The sequence below is a fragment of the Carcharodon carcharias genome, chromosome 5 (genome assembly GCF_017639515.1).
Source record: "Carcharodon carcharias isolate sCarCar2 chromosome 5, sCarCar2.pri, whole genome shotgun sequence".
In the NCBI taxonomy this organism is placed as follows: Eukaryota; Metazoa; Chordata; class Chondrichthyes; order Lamniformes; family Lamnidae; genus Carcharodon; species Carcharodon carcharias.
Window position 1 is genome coordinate 32245644 of NC_054471.1, and position 16933 is coordinate 32262576.

The 16933-nt window shown below is 44.4% G+C and overlaps 1 protein-coding gene across 1 annotated transcript in view; it reads left to right on the forward strand.

Moving 5' to 3' along the window:
* daam2 (dishevelled associated activator of morphogenesis 2) overlaps positions 1 to 16933 on the forward strand; it is a 357408-nt gene that overhangs the window by 257490 nt on the left and 82985 nt on the right. Inside the window, exons 15-19 of the mRNA XM_041187923.1 lie at positions 1426 to 1533; positions 5027 to 5133; positions 8783 to 8867; positions 11522 to 11628; positions 14657 to 14745. Of these exons, the coding sequence (XP_041043857.1) occupies positions 1426 to 1533; positions 5027 to 5133; positions 8783 to 8867; positions 11522 to 11628; positions 14657 to 14745 (496 nt within the window). The remainder of the gene's footprint in view (positions 1 to 1425; positions 1534 to 5026; positions 5134 to 8782; positions 8868 to 11521; positions 11629 to 14656; positions 14746 to 16933) is intronic.

Below are 16933 nucleotides of genomic sequence, written 5' to 3' on the forward strand. Positions count from 1 at the left end.
ACACTGGAAATACAATCTGGATCTCAGATACTGATTGTTCGGCTCACCCAGACCTTCTGCCAGATTTCACCTTTTAGACAACACATCCCTATTGTGTAATCTTATTTCTCTTCCCCCCCCAACCCCCATCTCTTTCTCAAAATCGACTCTTTCTGTTTAGATTGAACTGCTGAATGAGTGATTAAATGAGCTATGGGGACAGGAATTTATAACTAGGCTATTTTAGTCTGCAAATCCTAGCTGTCCTGCTCCAAGCATAACATTTGTCTTGGCATTGTGCGGCTATGCATTTATCAGGATTTGAGGGTATAGTTTCCTGCAGTAGTCGCAGTGGTTTGATCCAAGATAATAACCAGTTGTGACACTGTCAACAGGGCTAATAACAAGTAGTGAGAAAAAGGCTGTTCTTTACTTTTTACGGATGTTGTCCCCTCTTTAGATGAAACCAGATTGGGCTACTGTGACGCAGGCTTCTGTCCGGTGGACATTCCTTATGTTTATGACTGAATTGCAACTGCCCCTTCCATTGTGGATGTTGGTGATGTTGTAACTATGAACAGTTAGCATCATTATGCCAAATTCTGATTACTACTATTTTGGTGGGTTGATTTAGAACCAGTGAAGAGGGCATACACAGAATGCATACCTCTGTCATGCTGCATTAACTGAATGCTAAAACTAAATTATAATATTAATCCACTTCTAGCTGATCCTTTGTCCCATAGATATGAGGCTTTTCCTTGCCAGGTTGATGCTCTGTAAGTACAAAACTGACAAAAAAAATCTTTTATTAAGAGGTTCTATTTCATTGAAGAGGCTTCAGCTCAATCTATACCCAACAACCTGCTCCGAAAACTCTGCTCACATTTTGACAGCTATGTCAAACTCCACCAAACTGGACCGAGACAATCCACAATGTTCAAAAACAATCAACAACATTCTAAATAAAACAACCCACAACATTCTAAAACAAAAGTCAATTCACACTATCTCCCAACGTTAAAAAAATTCCAGGATCCTGATCCAGACCTACATCTTCACAAAAAACCAATCAGTTCTTCCTTGGACCATACCCGATCTGTTTACCAAATTTTGTTGAAATCTGTCCATTAGTTTTTGAGATATATTAATGGGGCAACAACATTACCTCTGCCCACCTTCAGTGGCGGAGGTAATAAACAGATTGAGACCTAAATCTATAAACCTATAATGTTGGAGAGGCAATGTGGCCATGCTACTGCAGGCTTTTGAAATTTGGAAATGAATTGTAATATTAGGATATTGAGCTGTGTCACTCCTTGAGCTGTACTGCCTTAACCCAGCATGTTTAATGCTATCTCATTTATGATTCTTTCAATAGCTCAGGTTCTCTGATCTCAGATGTAAACAATCTCATTGATATTTCTGTGGTCTGGACTGTTGCAGGACAGAATTGGAGGCACCGTTTGGAATGAGATAGACGACCTCCGAGCCTTCAACACACTTGACCTGGAAGATTTCGAGAAGATGTTCTCTGCCTATCAGAGGCAGCAGGTAGGATTTCTCTTTCTCCATTTGCGTCGAACCAGCAACATAGAGCAATGTATATACAGTAGATATAAGGAATTTAATTCAACTGGAAGGCAATTTATATATAGAGTAGATTGCCTTTACCAAATCATGAAGGTTTTGGTACAGTAGTTGAAGAGAAACTGCTTCCAATGACAGAAAGGATCACTAACCAAAGGATGCAGAATTAAGGTAACTGGCAAAAGAACTAAAAACAAGATGAGGAGAATTCTTTTCATGGAGAATTGCTGAGATCAGGAATACACTGCCTGAAAGGTTAGTGGGAGCAGGTTCAAAACTAACATTGAAAATGGAATTGAATTACTACTTCAAGGAGAATAGTTGCAGGCAGAGGTGACTATTTGGACAGCTCTTTCAAAGAGCTGGCACAGACACAGTAGGCTGAATGGCCTTCTTTGCTGCATTATTTTATGATTTCATTTTAATGTTGGTTGAGTTGTCTGGATTCCAGGAGTTAAAAGTGACTGCTGAAGTTTGGGGCTCATGTGATCAGGAGTTGATTATTAGGTTTTAATCAAAGGGCTCCTGGTTTCAATTTCCTCACTGTCAAAAATTTGCCCCTGAGTAATTCTCTTGAGCAGGGATTCACTTTAAGTAGGGTCCAATATACTCAATTGCTAAATGGGTATGAGTGTTGCTGAAAAGTCCTGCCTAAAAAGAATGGAGATTTACATTCCTAGCCCCAAGCCAGTGAACAAAAGATGGACCCTTCTTGTCATGACTGTCCTTTAATTCAGGGTTACAAGATGGCTTTGGGTGAAGAAGGCCTTTAGCTCATCTGATCTCACCTTTCCAGAATATCAAACAGACCATGTTCCTATTTTAGCACCAAGCTGCTTCTTTAATGAGTCCAATGCCCTGGCTCCATCCACCCAACCTGGTGACTCATTCCAGCTGGGGATCACCCTTTGGGTATGGCAAATACCCTAACGCCCAGCCTAAAATTGTCCTCCACTATCCTAAGCCTTGGCTTGTAGCTGCCATCATGGACTTTCTGATTTGATATTAAAATTACTAAAAAATCCCTGACATTTGGGAAGCGTCATTACTGCGTCTTCCTTGGCGCTACAACACCTCATCTGAGAATCTGTCCATCCTGGGAGGATGCAGTTTCTATGAATCTGTCAGCAGTTAACTGTTAAATAAAAGATTATGTTCAGTGAAGCAACTGAGAGCCCGTTGACTGGTTGTTTTACACTTTCAGGTGTTGCTTACTGTGCGTGCAGAAAGATCCATATAAGGCAGCCATTTCCCACTGCTTCCCTCCTTCTCTCTCCTCGATTTATCTATCTATCTATATATATATATATACATATATATGTGTGTGGTGTGTGTGCCTTTGTATAAATAAAGAAAGAAATACAGAGTGCTGGTCCTTGAGAGAAGCTGAAGTGGCTTGACGCCTGTTAATCTAAATCTGTCATTGCATTTTTACATATTGTTTATGTGCCAGTGTAAAATGTACGCAGATAGTTTATCAAACCCTAACATTTGGCTTGCCTGCTCCATTTTTGACATAGTGAGCATTCAGCAATTGCACAAGGCATTCAAGGCAAGATGTCTTTTTCTCCTTTGAGTGGGGGAGGCGGCAGGGTTATGCTTCCTGCATCATTTAAAATTCGCTTGTTCAAAGGGGAACCTTTTAAAAGATTAAATCCATTCGGTCTGTGTTTATGGCCAATTATATGCCAGGTTTTTTTCTGGTGTTGCTTTTGACTATCGGCACTCTAATCCCCATATAAGGTTGTGTGTTGACGGGATCTCACTTACACAGCCCTGCGGGCCACTGAATCACTCCTGTCCAGTTATCCCACGGCAAGAAATATTCAAGGACGTGCCGGTGCATCCGCCACTCTGAAAACAGCCAGCCCTGCTCCGTGCTCTCAAAATCATGTGATGGAGTTGTGGAGAGGTGGCACTTTGCCCTTGCTTGCAAGGCCGGCCTGTACAAGAGCCCTACGGCACACATTATCCCGTTCACTCCTTGCTGTATGCATGTGGTGACCAACTCGTGTGTTGCCCACGTTGCATTTTCATTGATGCCCATTAAAATAAAAGAGGCTCCCAGTCAGAGAGCTGATACTGGACCGGAATAATATAACATTTTTGAATTTCTGCATCGCCACTGTGGAAGTGGGCACAGTTGGCTGCGTCACTGGGCCGCCATTTGGTTCAACAGCAGTTGGTGTGTTTGGATGCAGAGGACTTCCTTTGTGTTGTGCCAGTGGAGAATGAAGAGGCAGCAGGTTGATGAATTAAGGAATCCACTGTGTGGGTATAAATGAAGGAGTTAGCTGCCTCAGACTTAGCACTTAAGCAGACTTAACTTAGAGCTGTGTTAGCGCATGTTTCACCCCCAAAGTAAGCAATTTGCCGATTCAGCTGGGGTGTAGAGGGAGATAAGCTTGCAGCCCCAACAGGACATCTTTTACTTGCCTTCTCTTTTAATTCCTCAACTTTACTTTGCATAGCTTTGCTGAGAGTGCTGTGAAATTTCAGTGTTGCTCTGATTTCCCGCTCCCTTCCTAACAGGTAACTAACAGTGACAGGAAAAGTGGCTGGCTGGCTGTCTACCGTTAATGATTTCACCTTAATGCATGAGGCAACAAGTGCCTTTCATTGAAAGAAAGTAAAACCGAAAGATTACTGTTGGGTCCATTAGCAATTGATTCCTTGGTCCATTATTGAGACAGAGGTGCCAGTTTGTTTAGATGGGTTATTGGCTAGAATAGCAGAGAAGTGAATGCCATAAAAGCAAGTTACATGTTCATCTGCCAATGTCACCAACAGTAATTTCTAAACTATGTCCTTATCTGGTTGATGGGCCAATGGGACAGCCTGCTCCCAGCCTACTTTAATGCTGTGATTGAGGGGGGCTGCCAGAAAGAGTTTGATGACTGATCATCATAATACTGATATAGTGCTTTATTATGTTAAATTGCCACAAGATGAAATCCATATTGAAGAACAGTGCCTATTACGGAGGCAGATTGGACTTATTGCTCAGTCCCTGGTGGTGGTGCCAAGCTTCCACTGCTGGACTGATGAAGATGAGCCATAGATGAAGGAATGTGGAGGTGGGTGGAGAAGAATGGTATTTTGGTGGCATTGACATAATGTTGAGGAGCCATCTAAAATAGCATGTGATAAAGATTTGATAGACATTGGTACGTACCTTTACAGCACATTGCCTGCATGGTTGCTTTCTGCTGAATACTAACTCACCTTGGCATGTTTAAATTTTCTATGCTCATCGCTGACCTTTTCTGCACAGGACCTGTTCACTAACAATAACCTCTCAGAACAGGTGAGTGGCAATCGCATTCAATTTACCAGTGAGAAATCATTGCTCTTTATCCACTGAATTTCATTGTGTTGATTGTCGGGTGATTTGTGGACACTTTGGCTGGTGAACTATGCTTAACTTTGCTTTTCCTTAAACAAATCGTGTCTGCAGAAGGAGCTCGGCTCTACCGAAGATCTGTACCTCACGATGAGGAAGGTGAAGGAGCTGTCAGTGATTGATGGACGAAGGGCTCAGAACTGTGTCATTCTGCTGTCAAAGTAAGTACAAAGCTGAAAGTGTTTGCCAAGCCCATTTGTTGCCCTTCTGGGGGTTTAGTGTGACCGTGAACCACCCCATGTAGAAATGAGTTGGAAAGGTTGACACCCACAAGACACCGAGCTATTCAATCTCAATCAGGATAGCAGTTGTGAGATTGACCTCAATATGATAGTGACTGTACTTCATTGGTTGTAAAGCACCTTGGGAAGTTCTGAAGTTGTAAAAGGTGCTCTTTAAATACAAGTTCTTTTGTCGTTTCTTTCTGTGCTTGGGCAGGGGAACGAATGTAAGCAGTCAGAATTTGAGATGTCATTGAGAAAGAAGGAACTTGCATTCATGGAACACCTTTCTCATCCTTAGAATCTGCACGGCAAATTAGTTATTTTAGGTAATGTTGTTAGGCAGTCAAACATGGCAGCCAATTTATGGACAGTAAGATCCCACAAGTATGGTGTGAATGGCTAGTTAATCTGTTTTTAGCGTAGTTGGCTGAGGGATGAAAGTTGGATGGCCTCTGCACAACCACTCCACCCCCCGCACCAGATTTGTACCAAGGGATCTATAACATCTGCCGTACAGGCAAAATGGGGCCTTGGTTTATTGGCTCATCCGAACACCACCACCTATGACAAAACAGCACTACCTCGGTCTTGCACTAAACTATCAGCTTATACCATGGCTGGGATTTCACATGGAGGCAGTGGCTCCGCCTGCTGGCTGGAAATTCAGGGGTAACCCTGTCTCCACCTGCCCTGGAAGCCACGACTGGATTTTATGGTCCTCTGGAAATGAATTGCCTGTAGTCGTGGATTCCGCTTCTCTAAGGCAGGATGTCACCCTTCCAAGAGCTCCTGGCCAGGAGCAGTGGCCACTCCTAGGACTACAGCAAACCCTGCACCAGCCATCATTGAGCAGGTCTGGAGTGCAGGTAAGTGAGATTGGGCACCCCCCCCCCCCACCCCCCCCCAACAGCCAATCAGGCAGGGCCCAGCCATGGGATGTGGTTGGGTGGGGGGGGCTTGCGCTGATTGCAGGGGCACTGGATGGTTTTCTGATGGGGGTGACCCTTGCCAATGAGGGGTTTTCTGGGGGATCAGAAGCCCCTAGCCCCCAGGGAGGTAGCCACACTTTACTGGGCAGCCTCCTCAGATGGCAAAGTGCCCATCTGCCATCTGCTGGAAAAATACCAACGGTGGTGGGAAGAGGCCCTAAAATGGCCATTACTTGACCAATAAATGACTTCACATGTACTAAGGGTGGGTGGGTTGCCTGCCATCTGTCGGCCACTGGTAAATAGCTGGTGGTGGCAGGAAGGTAACAGGCACAGGACCCACCCACCCCCCCACACCAGCCCACCCAACTTTGCACACCCCCGCCTCCCAGTCCACTCCTGGGGTGGGGAGGTCTGTAAACTGCCAGCCTAGGTGTCAAATCCCAGTATGAGGCTGGAACCCTTTTGACAGAGAAGTGAGCATGTTATCATTAATGACCACTCATTAGTGAAGAAAGGATGTGATGGTACCCTGCCAGCACACACTCATTAGGAATGGCCATTTGATTGTGGATGTTGGAGGGTCATCAGTCCCTGCGCAACCGTACCCCAACAAGCCTCAGTACTTCCAAGAGTGGAGCAAAATAATTGGAATCCTTTGAACAAGAAATCTTCGGGAAACTAGGGGTTGGAACCCTACAGCATAATAATTCATTGCAAAAAAGAAATATACACAATCTATTCCTTTTCGGAGGTTGTTCAATGATGCAGCCTCAGATTCAGAAATCTGTTCGGTGTCTCCATCTGGTTGTGGGCCGTGACATAGCACTGGAGCTCTGCTGCACATTCATCAGGAATTTCTATAGCCAATATCGATAATCATCTGGCCTCAAAAAACAGCTGTAATTTAAAAGTTTCTCTATTCTCATTTCACTTGATATATCAGCAGATGTCAAAGGCATGCTTAACCCATCATTTCAAAGTCCAGTTAAAAACATTTTGTTTGAGCTTTTCCGATGCCTCAATTAACACACAGTTCCACACTGTGGTACTAAGCTATATAGACCAGCCTGATCATACATTTTCCCGTTTGGTGCTGTGTTCACCAATCTTAGCTGGGCTACTGGTAAGGCCCTCTGACCCCAGAGCCTTCGGTTGGAGTGAGGGAAACAGATCAACCATAGTCCTTGCTTCTGATCTCTTACCTTTGACCCCTGTTGGAAAATGCAAGTGTGTTCATCATTTTGAGGCCGTGATCATCTCAGGCATCCACAGTTGATAGCCTGCTGACATTCAACTCTCCAAACTGACTCATGGAGGGCTGTGGAACTGTACCTCCAGCAGGAGGCAGCACCTTCAGGAGTACAGGTGAGGAAAACTGAGTAAAATCCTTTTTGTCTGCAAGGGGTCCCTGTTTTTTCCTCCAACACCAGCCGACCCCATCCCACTTCAGCAACTATCCGCTGGCTTTTTATCGTCAACAGATAAAGTGGTGAGGAGTTAGTCTCTGCCTAAACAAAACAATTTCCAGCATCCGCAGTTTTTTGTTTTTATCTCGTTAGTCTCTGCCTGTCAAGTGGTGGAGATGTAGAGTGAGGTTATTTGTCAAGCCTTTGCTCAGTGCTTCAGAGCTCACCATGTATAAACTTACTGAGTGCCATGATCCAACGTTGAATCCCCACCATCCTGTACCACTAAAGCTGCACATTAACCCAATCATCTAGAAGTTCAGAACTGGTGATAACAGTGAATTTGGGAGGAAGATGGCAAAACCACTTAAGGGAGAAGGGAGGTTATGTTGATTGGCTGAGGTGAAGAGGGGTGTGAGGAAGCTCGTGGGCAACTTAAACACTGGCATGGACCAGTTGGGCTGAATGGCCTGTTTGGGTGCTCTATATTCTAGGTAACAGTGAGTAAAGATTTAATCTCCATTCTCATTGCTGAGCCACATAGGTGCCATGTGCGACATCTAGATGATATCTGGGTTAGAGAGGGGAAACAAAATAGATTAGAGTTCCTACTCCTGAATTCTATGCATCGAGTTTGTGCTGGAAACCAGCCATCACATGAAGATGTTGGAGGAGGGCATGTTTGTATTCAGGTTGTGATGAGGTTCCAGAGTGATATCGGTGCCCACATTGGGTAGGTGTAATTTTTGCCCTTACCTCCTGGGCAGTAAACTAGCCTTGTTATAGAACTTGTTCGACTTTCACCTCCATTGAAATTAGTAAATATTGAGCTTTGAATAGTTGCACGGTATCTCTTACACCCACCTGTCAAGACACAGAGGGCCTCAGTTTAACACCTTGACCAAACAATTGCACCTCCAACAATGTAATACTTGCTTAGAACTGCCACTGGAGCTGGAGTGCACGCTTAGATTTTGTGCTTAAGTCACTGCACAGCTTTCTGAATCGGAGATGAGAGTGATACCAACTGACCCGTGGCTGACCCCTGGAAAGTTAGTCTTTGGTCATTCTGGAGACTGAATGAAGTGAGGCATGTCCGCAATAGTGCAGATTTGAAAAGGCCTGTGTTAGAGAGGGGAAACAAAACTGATTTAGAGTTCCTAATGCTGAAACGTGAATGTCAGAAGGGATGGGTTTGAAATCTAGTTGGTGTTGTTCCTCATTCCAAATATTCTTATGTCCTGTTAGATTAAAGTTGTCCAATGAGGAAATCAAGCACGCAATCTTACAAATGGATGAACAAGAGGACTTGGCCAAGGATATGCTGGAACAGGTAAGAACATGAATCCTTCTGTGAAATTATGCCAAATAGAATAGACTGGAACACCCTTGGGTACACAATACCACAAGGTTGAATATCGCGTGAAGTGGAATTCTCCTGGTGTGTACTGAATGGACTGGTCTCAACCTGAGAATTGTATGCCTTAGCGCCCAAAGGTTAATGGGGAGAAATTTGGCCAATCTGTTAATCACTGTCCTACTGGAGTGTGTATGCATATCGCAGGAGGAATGAATTGGTTTCAGCTGTGATTGTCTTACATAGGAATATAAGAAATAGGAACATTTGGCTGCTCAAGATCTTTGCTAACCATCGGCATCAACTTAACTTGCCTGCACGATCCCCATTTGCTTCGACTCCCTTAGTCCAAAAATCTATCAATCTCAGCCTTGCATGTAGTAAACCACTCAGTATCCTTAGCCCTCTGGGGTAGAGAATTGTAAAGGTTCACAACCCTTTGAGTGAAGAAATGCCTGCTCATCTATGTCTTGAATGGCTGAACCCTTATCCTGAGATGATAACTCCTAGCTCTAGATTCCCCAGCCAGGGGAAATAACCTCTCTACATCTACACTGTCAAACCCTCATGGAATCTTATGTTTCAATGAGATCACCTCTCATTCTTCTAAATTCCAGAGAGTATAGGCTCAACCCACTCTCTCCTCATTGGACAACACCTTCTTCCCAGGAATCAGTCTTGTGAACCTTCAGTGCACAACGCCCCCCAACCCCCCAGCCCACCCCCCCCCCCCCCCCCCCCCCCCCCCCCCCCCCCCCCCCCCCCCTACCAACCCCATCCCCAATGCTTCACCTCACAGACAAGTCTATCCTCCCTTAAGTGTGGAGGCCAAAACTGTACATAGTGCTCCACTTTCAATACAGGGACAGTGATTACATTTGCATGCCTTGTGGTCAAAAAGCCTGGCATCATAAAATAGAATCATCTTCCTTATCCAAGAAGCGCCCCTGGTCCTCTCCAGCCCACATCATCGCGACTATGGCCCTAGGATTCAGCCCGATAACTGGCCCAGTCATGCTAGCGTTGAGCTCTAAATACAACAGATATTTAGTCACTCAGCTTAGATCTGAGCAACTGGCTGAGATTGGAAGATGATTTTTCCCTCTCAGCTTTCAGTGCAAAGTAAAGTATGCTACTTCTGATTGAATCCTCTTTACAATTGTGATAACATTAGTCTATCATCATTACCAAACTAAATCCCTCCCCTCCTAGTACCAGGGTAACCTAAACCGTAAAACCACGCTAACTGAAAGCGTCGTTAAGAACTGTAACTCTTCCAATGATTTAATCTCAACATGACTAAATGGAATTATTTGCTATAATTTGACAAATGGTTGCCATAGATATTAGTTACTAATGTAAAGAATATATTTTTATTTTTTCTTGGACTGTGGCTTTAAGATTGAACTGTGGCTTTAAAGACTACCATGGTTGCAGTTTAAAAGAGGTGTTCACTAGAACAGGAAGAAGAAAATCTACAATGTTGCTATCTCCTGGAACAGTGTGTGCCAGGTTGGACAGAGTGGTGTTGGAAAGGAGACCTGGTTTTAGAGGGGACTGCCTAGTGATGGTACTTTGATTGGCTCCTGACTAAGTGGCCAGTCCTGTGTGAGGATAGTGCAGTAGATCAGCTCCTAGCCTGAAAAGCGGAAAGACCTGAAACTTCTCTCTCCTGTGCTTTGTAAGACTCCAGTAATCCCGCCATAGTAGCTAGTTGGCTATTCCTCACATTGCTGTATCCTGCTTTATTTGAGAAACCCCTGTCAGGAGGAAAAGGGGAAAAATCACCAGCAGAGACATTAAAAACAAGTTTCAGTCAGAGAACCATGTACTGCAAATGCTGGGAGACCACCTTGTGTCAGCCCCAACAGCCTGCAAGGAATTTGGAAGAAAGCAATCAAAGTCAGCCTATCTAATCATGAACTCTGGGTTGAAGCTAATGAACTGTTTTATCTCACGCTTAAAATTCATGTTTTGTGTGTCTTATGTGTGTGTGTATGAGGGATTTAGAAGGGGTAGAGTTTAAGTTATAGAGTTAAAAGTTAGCAGTTCATATTTCTTTCTTTTGCCACTAGTTACAGACAATTTATTTAATAAACTGTATTTACTCATTAAGTTTACAAATCTGGCGCTCGTATTCTTTTGACCTAAGTTAAACAATTAGGTAGAATTGGGGCATTTTGGTGGTCCGATTAAACTTATCACATTTGTCATAGGCTCGGGGAGCAGAAGGGCTTGATACTACAGCGCACTATCCCCAGTGACACTAATCAACACTGAGTGATGATATGAAGCAGTGAAATTGGTGTCATATCCTTTAAATGCCATTAGATGCAGCAATTTGGAAGGTGCTCAGCAGCTTCTTCGTTACAAAAGGAACTGATATTTGATATCTGTTGCAGGAAATAAGCTTCTTGTCACCTTCAATATAGGGATAGCCATTAGGTTGCATCTTGTCTGCCTCAGGCCAACTTCATCTCTGGTCAATGGAACTGCAATTAGCTGGCTCCTGGTATCGATTATTTTGTTTCAGCTCCCCTGATAGAATTGAAGAGGTCAAGGAACACGTCATGCTTCACCCGTTGTCCTTCGGTCCTTGAACTTAATCGCTGTAATGACTTCCTCCGCAGCTCCTCAAGTTCGTCCCCGAGAAGAGTGATATTGACCTTCTGGAGGAGCATAAACATGAGATTGACCGCATGGCCAGGGCTGACCGCTTCCTCTATGAGATGAGCAGGTTTGGCAATAGTGCAAGATGTTGCATGACTTTGAAGGCTGTCTGTCTGTGGTGAGCTGCGGACCAAGGGCTGAGTAATGGAGATTTGGGGTGAAATATTATGGTCCACCACCCACAGGTTTGAAGGTCGTGGGGCGCGTAAAATGCAGTGCATGGCCTGCGTACCGCACACCCAGCCTGTTTCCCATTTTACGGGAGGTGATGGGAGTTTGGGTAGCCTACCCTCCCTTGGGCCAATTAATGGTCCTGCCCCTGGCACTATATTACCTGCAGCAGGGGGAGGCCCATATCAAGTGGGAAGCACCACCGCTTTTATTGTGCAGGCTGGTGTGGGGCAAGGGGGTGGGGGATGACCTCCTTTGGGGGGTCTGCTGTGCCCATTGGATGCACCTGCCTCAAGGTCCTAAAACCCCTTTGGTCCTATCCTACAGCATCTCAAACCTGGCCCCCCACCTCCCCCAACCACCCCACCCCCGCCCCACCCCGCCCCAACTCTCTCCCTCACTGGGGCTTGCCAGCCAGGCCCTGTCGATATCCCGGACTTAACTGAATTCCAGCATCCATAACCTCCCCTTCTTCAGGGACTGCCTGTAATCTCAGTAATGGCTACTGCGCGAACCTGGTGCTGCTGGGACTACAGAGCTTCCATCTGATTGGCTGGCAGCTCTCTAAGGGCAAAACTACGATCCACCTGGAGGTGAATAAACACTGGAAACATTTCATCAGGCAGTGCATGAGCAGCCTCTCCAGATTGATAGTACTCTTGCCCTTAGGCAATTAAGTAGCGTTAAATGGCTGTGGGACAGTTGGGATAGGTGGGGATGCGTTCTCTGTGAACTCCTTGGGTGAAGGGGCGGGAAACCCCGGCATCTGAAAACTCCTGCCCAATACAATGGGTAAGGTTAGCTTGGTGGCCTTTGGGACCTGAGAACAGTAGAACAGATCAAGTGCAATAAGGTAGATGGCAAGAGGGAAGGAGCCAGGTTATTGGGCTAAATGGTTCATTCTAGAGGTCCAGGTAATGGTCCATACTTATCTTCCATCTATATTTTTCTTTTGGTTATATTTTTGTCTCCCATTTTCTTTAATTTCTCTTTTCTTCTTCCAATCCCACACATATGCTATAGGAGAATGAGATAGCTAAGAACACCCTATCTATGGTCCTGCTGCTCATGCACTGCCTGATGAAATGCCCCCAGTGTTTAATCACTTTTCTTAGTGAAAATACAAGGAAATGACACCAGGGCTAAAAGGTGTAAATTATAGTCGTAGGCTGTGTAGACTAAGCTTGTAGCCCCTTGAGTATCAAAGATTAAGAGTGATTTACTTAAAGCACTTAAGATGATTGAAGGAGTTGATAAGGATATGGAGAGAAACGTTTACATCTGGTGAGGGAGTCAGAACAAGGAGGCATATTCAGGAGGGAGGTGATGGCTTAGTGATATTGTCGCTGGACTAGTAATCCAGAAACCCAGGGTAATACTTTGGAGACACGGGTTCGAACACCTCCATGGCAGATGGTGGAATTTGAATTCAATAAAAATCTAGAATTAAAAAGTCTAATGATGACCATGAAACCATTGTTGATCCATTGAGTTCACCAATGTCCTTCAGGAAAAGGAATCTGCCATCTTTACCTGGTCTAGCCTACATAGGACTCCAGACCCACAGCAATGTGGTTGACTCTTAAATGTCCTCTGAACAAAGGCAATTAGGGATGGGCAATAAATACTGGTCTAGCCCACAGCCCATAAAAAAAATCTTAAAGCTAGAAAACACTTGTCAGGAAACACTTCTTTACACAGTTGGTAGTGAAAAAATGGAACATTGCACCCCTCCCCCTCCAAAAAAAGTAGCTGCTGAGCCTGGGAGCCAATTGAAAATTTTTAAGCGGGGTGGTTAGATTTTTGTTAGATGGAGGCATTAAGGGTTACGGAACCAAGATGGATGGATGGATGGAATTCGGATATAAATAAGCCATGATCTACTGGAGTGGCAGGCTCAAGGAACTATCCCAGCTCCTATGTTCCACTCACAAAATTATGGCATAGGAAAGATTGGAAGCTCAATATTCAGCATGAATCAATATCGAGCGTGAATCTGTGCCCAGCTGCATCTAAAGGCACAAGCACCAACCCACTGCCCAAACCTCCCAACCCCTTGCTGTTCTTTGGTGAATGCAACATTCCAACAGCTAGGCTACATTGAAATGAGACGGTGCTCAGTGCAGTGAAAGCACCATAAATCCATCAACATGTTGAAATTTTCTTTTAAACTAGTCCATTTTGAAATAAGAAAATAAAAATAAATAAAAATGCAATTTATTTTCCAAAAGAAAATTACAAGGGTGTCTACACAAAAAAGGTTGGCTGTAAAACACTTAGAGATATCTGAAGGTTGTGCAAAGAGCTTTATACATCCAGGTTTTTCTTTCTTTATAAAATAAGTTAATTTTTCAATTTGAGCAGAAAACACAGATAGGCCAGTCCCATTACAGAATTGACCAATACAATTGAAGGCCGGGGGGTGGGGGGGCGGGGTGGTGCGGTGGGTGGGTGGATGAGAGAGGCAGGTCGTCAGTCAAATGCACCAACTGCAAATGGGTTTAATAGCCTGAGAACAGATTAAAAAGAACTGGAAACGTCATAAAGTGTTGCATGATATACAAGATGTCGTCCCAGCTGTCTTATGTAAAGGCATCAGAAGAACAAAAAAGGGGTGTGAACCACCTCCAAAATCACTCAGCAAGTGATGCAGAGTGACGTGGGAGACTCTAGTAAAGGCAACCATGGTTTGAAGGCGATAAACACAAAAAGGGGGCAATATGGCGAAGGTGAGATCTCAGGGACGATTTCCTCTTGTGTGTGATATGTAGTGGAATCGTAAACCCATTATCTATAGACTAGTCTTCTGATCCTGTTATCCTCAGCACTCACAGTAGAGCTTCACTCACTCTCGCTGATGTTCCTGAACTGGAATTAAAAACCAGTTGACGGATCTCAGTGCATTCTGTTCATTAATTCTGCAGAATCGACCATTACCAACAGCGGCTGCAGGCTTTATTCTTCAAGAAGAAGTTTGCTGAGCGACTCGCAGAAGCAAAGCCAAAGATCGAAGGTAAGTCCGTCGAAGAGATTGGCCTGGATAAATATTTACACATTAAAACTTTTTTTTCGTGGAATAAGATTTAACTGGCGCGAGTTTGAGCAGCTGTGGAGCTTCACTTGTCATTTGTTTTTCTAGAAGGTCTGGCCAGTGCATACACATTTTTAACAAGTAGTAAATCATTGGATAAATGCTCTCCAGTCTGCCACTTAAAGGGGCTCCGTCCTAGCTTTCAGCCTTTGTGGACTGGTGGGCGGATTAGGGAGAGATGGTTGAAGTACTAGTTAGGAGAAACAAAACGGCTGAACTGCTGTCAGAAACTTTCATTGGCTTTTCCCAATGTTGGTCCTGCTCATTGACTTGGACAAGTGCAGAAGCCAATCCGACTTTGTGTGCACATCTCCAGAGGGGCGGCCTGCAAATTCAAGAAAAAAAAATAAGTTAGCTCAGCAAGGTGAGAGATGTTAATAATGAAAACAGAAAGTGCTGGAAAAGCTAAGTAGGTCTGGCAGCATCTGTGGAGAGAGAAGGATGGAGGATAGATAAGTTAAGACCTGACAAATGCCGTATAATGTTGAAAACTGTGAAACTGTCCATTTTAGCAGGAATAATTTAGAAAAGTATATTATCTAAATAGTGAGAGATTGCAGAGCTCTGAGATGCAGAGGGATCTGGGTGTCCTAGTGCATAAATTGCAAAAGGCTAGGTATGCAGGGGACAGCAGGTAATTAGGAAAGCTAATAGAATGTTGTCATTTATTGAAAGGAGAATTGAATGCAAGAGTGGAGAGATTATGCTCTATGGAGGGCATTGGTGAGGCCATATCTGGAGTACTGTGTACAGTATTTTTTTTTTATTCAGTCACAGAATGTGGGCTTCGCTGGCTGTGCCAGCATTTATTGCCCATCCCTATTTGCCCTTGACAAGGTGGTGTGAGCTGCCTTCTTGAACCGCTATAGTCCATGTGGTGTAGGTACACCCACAGTGCTGTTAGGAAGGGAGTTCCAGGATTTTGACCCAGTGACAGTGAAGGAACGGCGATATATTTCCAAGTCAGGATGGTGAGTGACTTGGAGAGGAACTTCCAGGTGGTGGTGTTCCCAACTACCTGCTGCCCTTGTCCTTCCAGATGGTAGTGGTCGTGGGTTTGGAAGGTGCTAAGGAGCCTTGGTGAATTCCTGCAGTGCATCTAGTAGATGGTACATACTGCTGCTACCGTGCGGTGGTGGTGGGAGTGAATGGCACCACATCCACAAACAATCAAGTGGGCTGCTTTGTCCTGGATGGTGTCAAGCTTCTTCAGTGTTGTAGGAGCTGCACTCATCCAGGCAAGTGGGGAGTATTCCATCATATTCTTGACTTGTGCTTTGTTGATAGTGGACAGGCTTTGGGGAGTCAGGAGGTGAGTTACTCATCACACGATTCCTAGCCTCTGACCTGCTCTTGTAGCCACAGTATTTATTTGGCTAGTCCAGTTCAGCTTCTGGTTAATGGTAACCCCCAGGATGTTGATAGTGGGGGATTCAGTGATGGTAATGCCAGTGAACATCAAGGGGCGATGGTTGGATTCTCTCTCATTGGAGATGGTCATTGCCTGACACTTGTGTGGCACGAATGTTACTTGCCACTTGTCAGCCTTGGTCTCTTTATTTAAGGAAGGATGAAAATGTGTTGGAAGCAGTTCAAAGAAGGCTTACTAGATGAATACCTGGAATGGGTGGATTGTTTAATGAGGACAGGCTAGGCTTGTATATGCTGCAGTTTTGAAGAGTAAGAGGCGACTTGATTAAAGCATATAAGATCCTGAGGGGTCTTGACAGGGTCGATATGGAGAGCATGTTTCCTCTTGTGGGAGAATCTAGTACTAGGGGCCACTCTTTGAAAATAAGGGGTAACCCATTCAGAACATTAAGGAGAAATTTTTTCTCTCAGAGGGTCGTGAGTCTTTGGAACTCTCTTCCTCAAAAGGTGGTAGAAGCAGAGCCTTTGAATATTTTTAAGACAGAGGTAGATAGATTCTTGATAAGCAAGGGGCTGATAGCTTATCGGGGGTAGGCAGAAATGTGGAGTTGAGGTTGAAATCAGATCAGCCATGATTTTATTGAATTTCAGAGCAGGCTCGAAAGGCTGAGTGACCTACTCCTGCTCCTAATTAGTATGGAAAACTCCCCTGCTTTTCTTTGAGATAGTGCTGTGGAAT